The sequence below is a fragment of the Schistocerca serialis genome, chromosome 6 (genome assembly GCF_023864345.2).
Source record: "Schistocerca serialis cubense isolate TAMUIC-IGC-003099 chromosome 6, iqSchSeri2.2, whole genome shotgun sequence".
Taxonomy (NCBI): Eukaryota; Metazoa; Arthropoda; class Insecta; order Orthoptera; family Acrididae; genus Schistocerca; species Schistocerca serialis.
Window position 1 is genome coordinate 333,498,535 of NC_064643.1, and position 8,366 is coordinate 333,506,900.

At 35.9% G+C, this 8,366-nt stretch overlaps 1 protein-coding gene across 2 annotated transcripts in view; it reads left to right on the plus strand.

The window, feature by feature from the left end:
- Nucleotides 1-7,706, plus strand: part of LOC126484577 (fanconi-associated nuclease 1-like) — a 139,678-nt gene extending 131,972 nt beyond the window's left edge. For both annotated transcript variants that reach the window (XM_050108138.1, XM_050108139.1), the window contains 2 exons: nucleotides 930-1,041; nucleotides 5,756-7,706. In XM_050108138.1, the coding sequence (XP_049964095.1) occupies nucleotides 930-1,041; nucleotides 5,756-5,826 (183 nt within the window). In that variant the 3' untranslated portion in view covers nucleotides 5,827-7,706. The remainder of the gene's footprint in view (nucleotides 1-929; nucleotides 1,042-5,755) is intronic.
- Nucleotides 7,707-8,366: the final 660 nt, after the last annotated feature.

Sequence of the window (8,366 nt, forward strand, 5' to 3'; positions counted from 1 at the left end):
GTTGAGCTGCTGTGATAAGGTTTGCAGTTGCACATACTGGTTATTCAAAATTGCTGTGTCAGTGGCTCCAACATTCTGCGGAGTTAAAGCTGTTACCAGCCACCCAGAGCATGGCAAATCACTAAGGTTCACATGGCCCTCTTTGAAGATGCACATCACCTGGAGACATTGCTATGATCCAGTCGTCCCCATACATTCCATGCATGTCCCTGTGAATTTCCTTGGTTTACATCCTCTGGCCCACAAGTAGTGAACTACAATTCGCTGCTCATCACAAGTTGATTATATGTGTGCCGTGTTTGTTTCGTAGTTCAGGCTTCTCTCGCCAGAGCTCCACATGAAAATAAAACACCCTCTGTAGCACAAACTATATCATCATTGAATTTCAAGATTCCAGCTGCAATACTAGGGGAGAAAAAAGTTATTGTGCATTACTTTCTGATCCTCCCCAATATATCTCTTTACTTTTGCTGTTGTCGGTTAGCTTGCTTCTCAAATAGCGAAACTTGCACACTAGTTTCATTGTTGTATAGCCAAATCAAATTCTCTCGCAAATATAAGAAATTTCCTGTGTATTACTTTATAAGGTGAAAAAATTATTAATTATTAATTAATTTAATTATTAATCACACTTATTTGCTATTTGTTTTAATAATTGTTTATTTTTGTAAAAATAAGTAATTAGTGAAACCAAGGCCAAGTAAGTGTTTTTTCCCATGTAATAAAGTTTCACCAAGTACCCAAAATCAACAGATATTATTAATCTGAAACTTCAGTTTATACTTAATGAATAAGTGTGATGTAATTTCTTACCATTCTCAGATTTCTGTATTAACTGTCTCTTTGAAAATGAATTGGCTATGTGAAAAGAATGCCATTCCTTGATAACTGGTAATATTTATGTAGTATTGTATTTCTTTTTGATGCAGTGCAAGATAGTGGAAGTGAAAGGCCCCAATGACCGTCTGTCTCCAGACCAGGAGGTCTGGCTGGATTTTCTTTTCCGTGCTGGTGCTGATGTAGAGATCTGTCATGTAGAAAGTGAGTAAACTTCAGTTTTATTACAGTTTGGATATACTGTTACTGTTGTTAGTTTAATTGTGAGGTGTGCAACACAAGAGAGTGAGTGTGAACTTACAGTGTTGAGAGGAGATGATCATAAAATGCTACTAAAATTTGTCAAATAAACACCAACTCACAATATGTCATACCAGGTGTACTGGTATGAAATGAGCATTAAGATACAAACGTGTCAATAGGGAACATTTGTTGTGAACGAGCCTTAACTTTTTCGTTTGGTTGGTATGACATCTGTCAAAGATATTTAGTATACATCAAGTCATGGAACAAACAACATCGTATGTTTTCATCGTGTTAACAATGTTGAATTTTGTACCAGAAAGTGATGGTTTGCGGAAAGCATTAATTTTTTGTTTTCATTTGAAAAAAAGTGCTGCAGAGTCGCATCAAATGCTTGTCGAGGCATATGGTGATCATGCTCTATCAGAAGCAACATGCAAAAGATGGTTTCAACGGTTCAGAAATAATGATTTTGATGTAAGAAATGAAGAACGTGGAAGACCACCAAAAAAGTTCGAAGACGCCGAATTGCAAGCAATATTGGATGAAGATGGTACTTTGAGTAAGAAGCAAATGGCAGCAATGCTAAATGTTGCACGACAAACTATTTCTGGCCATTTGAAATCTATGGGAAAGATCCAAAAGTGTGGAAAATGGGTGCCACATGAATTGAATGAAAGACAGATGGAAAACCGAAAAACTATTTGTCAAATTTTGCTTCAAAGACATGAAAGAAAATCAATTTTGCATCGAATTGTTACTGGTGATGAAAAATGGATTAATTTTAAGAATCCTACACAGGAAAAATCATGGGTTAATCCGGGACAAGCATCAACATCGACTGCAAAACCAGATCGGTTCGGCAAGAAGACAATGCTCTGTGTTTGGTCGGATCAGAAAAGTGTGGTGTATCATGAGCTTCTAAAACCCAGTGAAACTGAATACTAATTGCTACAGACAACAAATGATCAATTTTAACTATGCATTGATCGAAAAAAGACCAGGATGGGCCAGAAGACATGGCAAAGAAATTTTTTTAATGACAATGCATCTGCACACAAAGCAAAACTGGTTCAGGATACAATCAAAACACTTGGCTGGGAGCTGCTACCCCACCCGCCGTATTCACCAGACATGGCCCATTCCGACTACCATTTGTTTTCATCAATGGGACACGCATTGGCTGAGGAACACGTCGATTCCTACGAAGAAGTATTGGGTGTCTGATTGGTTTGCATCAAAAGACGAACATTTCTATTGGCGTGGTGTCCACAAATTGCCAGAAAGGTGGTCAAAATGTATAGAAAGCAATGGTCAGTACTTTGAATAAAATGTTTTTACTTTTCAATTCAAAATTAGTGTTTCATTTTCACAAAAAAACGCTCGTTTCATACCGGTACACCTGGTAAATAGTATGATAATGCAGATAAAATTGGGGGCTCAAAGTCACTTTGAGAAGAAGGAGAGCAAATGAATATTACAGAAAATATTATGGTGTTATGGTCCTGTAGAGAAAAAAGTGTCTTTGGCCTGATTTACAAGTACATGCAATCTAAATCAGGGTACTAGGCCGATTAGTGTGAGATGAGTATATTTGTCATTGTGCCATCTCATATAGAACACCATGGTGGAAGAGTCCACTCTCAGTATTAATTGTTGTGTAAACATACATATTCATTCATCTATTATTGTCTTAAGTCAAGCAGTATGTCTATAGTCATTGATAAGTGACTCTGTGCAAAGAGAAAATTTAAGAATTTTACAATAAAGGGACCAAAGCAGTAGAAACTTTTTGTAACTATTTTTGTCAGTAGACACAGATGCTTTATATTACAGCTGAAGCATTCCTATGTAAGATTTACAGGCAGCTTATTCTGCCCTGACCTTTGTGCAAAAGCAATCATCCAGAGAACAAGAAGGGGAAAAATCTGAAATGTAATTAAGAAGCCTCACATACGGGAGAACTAGATTACTGTTTATCATAAGTAGAAATGGTTCAGTCAGCTACAAAATATCAATGAAAGTTAACTTTGAAAGAAATCTAATGGAAAAAGATTCTAAGGCAGATATGCTGAATACCTGAAAACAGAAACTATGGATATTTTGTAAAACTGTGATGTGAAAAATGTATGATATGCAAAGTAACGGTGGTGATATGAAATTTGATAAAAATATTCACTTTCATGGCCATTGTTTGTAGATGATGAAATTTATATTGTTGTTCACTCAGTTTTTTTCACTGAAAATGCTGTGTTAGTCTGCATGAACTTATGTATCCTACCCAAATAACATTGGAGTGATCATATTTTAATTGAAATGCTGACAGTGTGAATGCAAACTTCCTTAAAAATTACCACTATTAAGATTCAATCAATGCCTAGTAAGTAAATCACTTTCATCTTCATATACTAGCCTGGCCAACAGCTTGCAGCCAAATTCTCCTTCGTTACTTTTTTATTTCCTTTTATTTTATTTTATTTTTTTTTATTTTTTCAATGTCAATAAAGAAATTTCTTTACAAAATTGATAATAATCTGATTTAAACTCCAACTCAAGAATAATATTTTTTTGTGCTAAAGAATACAGTCCTATTGGGTTAGCATGTACAGCGTCATTGATTTCCTATGATCTCTGTCTCTTACATTACATTCCACAATAACAGAAAAGCAGTAGGTGGATTTTACATTGCTCTTTGGCCTTAGGGATGCACTTAGGTAGCAACTTGTGCCAGATCATGAAACAACCAGTGATTCATCATGTAAGTTGAGACTGTCACCTCTCACTGTCCAGAAGCACTGCAACATAATCACTAAAACCAACATATAAATTAATATGACAGTTATACACCATAAATAAACTGAGGTGACAAAAGTCGTAGGATAACTCCTACTATCTTGTCAGACCATCTTCTACCTAGCTATGAGCAGGAATTAATATGGCATGGACTCAACAAGTCATCGGATGTTCCCTGCAGAATTATTGAACTATGCTGCCTATATAGCTGTCCATAACTGCGAATGCATTCCCGATGCAGGGTTTTGGGCACAAGCTGACCTATCGATTATGTCCCATAAATATTCAATGGGATTCATGTTGGGTGATGTGGGCAGCCAAATCATTCACTCAAACTGTCCTGGATCTTCTTCAAACCTATTGTGAACAGTTGTGGCCCTTTGACATGGTACATTGTCATCCATAAAAATTCCATCATTGTTTTGAACATGAAGTCCATGAGTGACTGCAAATGGTCTCCAAGTGGCCGAGTATAACAATTTCCAGTCAATGATCAGTTCAGTTGTATCAGAGAACCTGGTCCATTCCACTTAAACACAGCCCACTCCATTATGAAGCCACCACCAGCTAGCACAGTGCCTCATTGAAAACTTGAATCCATGGCTTCGTGTGATATGTGCCACACTCAAACCCTACCATCAGCTCATACCAGCTGAAATCGGGACTCATCTGGCCAGGCCATGGTTTTCCAGTCATTTACGGTCCCACTGATATGATCACGAGCACAGGAGAGACACTGCAGGCGATGTCTCGCTGCTAGCAAAGGTACTCGCATCGGGCATGTGCTTCCATAGCCCATTAATGTCAGATTTTGCCACATTGTCCTAACAGATATGTTCATGGCACATCACACATTGATTTCGGTGGTTATTTCAAACACTGTTGCTTGTCTGTTAGCACTGACAACTCTTTGCAAACGCTTCTACTCTCAGTCGTTAATTGAAGGCTGACAGCCAATGCATTGGCCTTGGTGAGATGTAATGCATGACATCTTGTATTCTTGGCACCCTCTTGACACTGCAACTTGTGGAATATTGAATTCCCTAATAATTTCTAAAATGGAATATCCCAGATGTCTAGCTCCAACTACTGTTAATTCTCATCGTGCAGCCATAATCATGCTGGAAATGTTTTCAAATGAATCGCACGAGTACAAATGACAGTTCCACCAATGCACCGCTCTTTTATACCTTGAGTTCACAATACTACCACCATTTGTATATGCGTATATTGCTATCCCATGGCTTTTGTCACCATAGTGTAATTCCATTACCTCTGTGAAGTACAAGGCATCTCTCAATCATAGTTCATTATAGGACAGTTGAAACACTTTTAACATAACTTTCTGATCACCAGTTTTTGTTATTTTACACCCTTTGGAAATAATTCTGGACAACAATCATATTGGTACTGTTTGTTGACATCTCTGGGTGTTAGTTCCCATCACATGAAAAACATGGTTGCTAGGTATCATCCTTCTCTTCACTTTCTTTAGCATGTACCATTGGCTACAAAATACATAGTTGTTGTTCTTTTAATCTCAATCATGCTTTTGTCCACTCATCCATCCTCCCCTTTCCCCAGATGTTCCTTACACAAACTGGTAACAGGTGAAGGACCTCAGTGGTTAAAGTAAGAGTTTATGTTCTCATGTTTCCTTAAGTCACTTCATGTGTATGCTGGAAAACACACACACACACACACACACACACACACACACACACACACACACACACTCAAACTGGAATATTGTTTATGCTTTTGATAAAAGTGGATAATCAGTTGTGTTTTGCTTCCATAGTTGAAGAGCAAACAAGTATAGGACAACAAAAATACTGTAATTTTACAGTTATGATTTTAATGAATATGTTGTTTGTTTCAGCAACGGGCTCCAAGAAACTTCAGAAGAAGACAGTTATCTCTGATGACAATTCTGACAGTGAAACAGCTTAGCACTGGTATTATTATGAACACAGCAGTGAAGCATCTGATTGCACCATGCTAAGGTTTAAAAGCACAGCAATTCATCAGCATGCTTGGGTCATTTTATAATTGTTAACATGCACTTTAATACTAGATACTGTTGTAACATTAGAGTGCCACATTATATTTGCTTCAGAAAATAAAATGTGAATTTTGACTTACCTTGGTTTTACAACACTGCTTTTCAGTGTCTTCAGATATTTTTGTGAGAATGCTGAAGTGTATGCAGATGGAATGGGTCTCGTGTAACTTGAGATCTACCACAATTTGGATCTACAAATTGTATATGTTCTTGTGCCCATTTTGTGATTACTCTGATAAGCAGCCCTTTCACTTACTGTTGCTAGATTAAATAATGTACGTTAATAACATATTTTTGCATGTCTCCAACATTTCTGGTCTGATGATGTGATAAGACTTATTGCTGTGATATGCTCCAAAAGTTTAATAAGTTTCCATTTTATGTTTTCTAAGTTCTTTCTTTAAGACACACTAATATTGTGCTCTCCCTGTTTTCAGTGAATGCTGATTTTGAGAAAACATATTAACATTTAGCTCTCATATATAGTACAAAGTTACCACTTGTAGAGGACAGATGCAAAAAATAAATAAACGAGGAGAGAGAGAGAGAGAGAGAGAGAGAGAGAGAGAGAGAGAGAGAGAGAGAGAGAGAGAGAGCGAGATCATAATGCTCAAAATGGAATTCAGTGTCTTATCAGATATACATAGGCCAAGTGTATATTGTATTTTTGTCTCTGCATTCTTTGAGTTATTATAAGAGGGTAGGTTTTTTTTTTTTTTTTTTTTATAAGCAAATACTAGAGTTGATTACATGAGGTATTTGCATGTTACATCCAATAATAATGTTAATGACATTGCTATTTTTTACATTCAATACTTTAATAGTTGAAAGCTTTATATGTATTTTATTGCTGTTAAAAGTGATAATATTTTATTATTGATTGTTGTTGAAGAATTACTTAATTTATGTTTTGATTCATGTCTAAAGTATAAAATTGCTTTAAAACACTATGATAAGCCAAAAATTAGAACAGAATATAGTTTTGGGAACTGGAAATTGTTTCTATAAGATGTAAGAGGCAAGTGAATTGTCGGGGAGAGAGAGAGAGGGGGGGGTTAGTGTTTTACATATTTTTTCGCCTTCAGAGTTACTTCTTTCTCTCCCTGATATGTGCTAAAAATATCTTTGATTCCATAATTGTGAAACTGCATGTTTTTTATATCATGCTGATTTCTGCATCAAAGTGTCTTGGAACATCTGTAGTTAGGGGAACTTATCCTCTATTCCAGCATTGCCTGAGATCTCAATTGCCAAATGTATTTATATTGATAAATAAGTGATATTATTAATGATCTTGTTTATAAAGCTTTTTTTGTAAATACCTGTTAATGAAAGGTACGGTCCACACTGATGGTGGTAAATCATTTCCTTAAAATTACTTTTAATTTCTGTATTTTGAGCATTATTTTTATTGAACCATAGTCATGATAAAAACCTTAAAAATAGTAATAAACCATTTGCCATTGTAATTCTACTTTTACAGATATAAAATTTTCAACATGTACTGTCAAAGGAAGACCTAGTGTAGTTGTAGTTTCTGGTGTGGGAAGAGAGATGAATGAATGAATAACTTAATTGTAGCTACTGTTCCTGAATGTAATGAAGCTGTTTGTAATCCATAACTTGACTATATCATGAGTTTATAGGGAGACACAACAGTAGCTTACATGTAACTATGAGTTGTACCACATTTATAGGTATCAAGGTTCATTTGCATGTGTAAATTTGTAAATAAACATTTTTACTTTGTTGTATGTATTTTAATATATTTGATCTTTTTATTTTAACAATTAAATCACAAAACTTGAAAAACAGTTAACTGGTTCCCATGGCAAAATTCTGTCAGATCTAAGCACTATGCCAAAATTAGTGAATTGGGTTACAGATTGTAGTTCTGCTCTTGTGGGAGCTGCATTAGTGAAACAATCACTCTGACTTGCAAATATTTTGAAACTTACTGGCAGATGAAAACTGTGTGCTGCGTCAGGATACAGTTTTAATCTTCCAGAAAGTTTCAAATCAGTGTGCATACTCTGGTGCAGGGTGAAAATTTACTGAGCTAACATTTTGTTTTTTCTTCATTTAAAAGAATGTCTTTAATGCATCTTACTGTGACACACATTTTATTCATTGGTATCTTCTGATCATTTGTCTCAACTGAATTTGTTTTCCTGCTAATCAAGTCACATTACAATCTTTAGCAGCATACTCTACTGCATGTTTCACTGCTGTAGAAATCAATTTATGTGGCTTGCAGGGCCATACACAAAGTTGCACGTAAACACTTTTCTGTAGTGGAGATCTGAATCTCCAAATAAATCCAACAACCTCTCACAGTTTCTGATGAAACTAGAGGACATATACATATAGATATTTTAGTACTGGCTGCATCACAAACATTTTCCTTGGCAGGCATTAAATCTCCAGC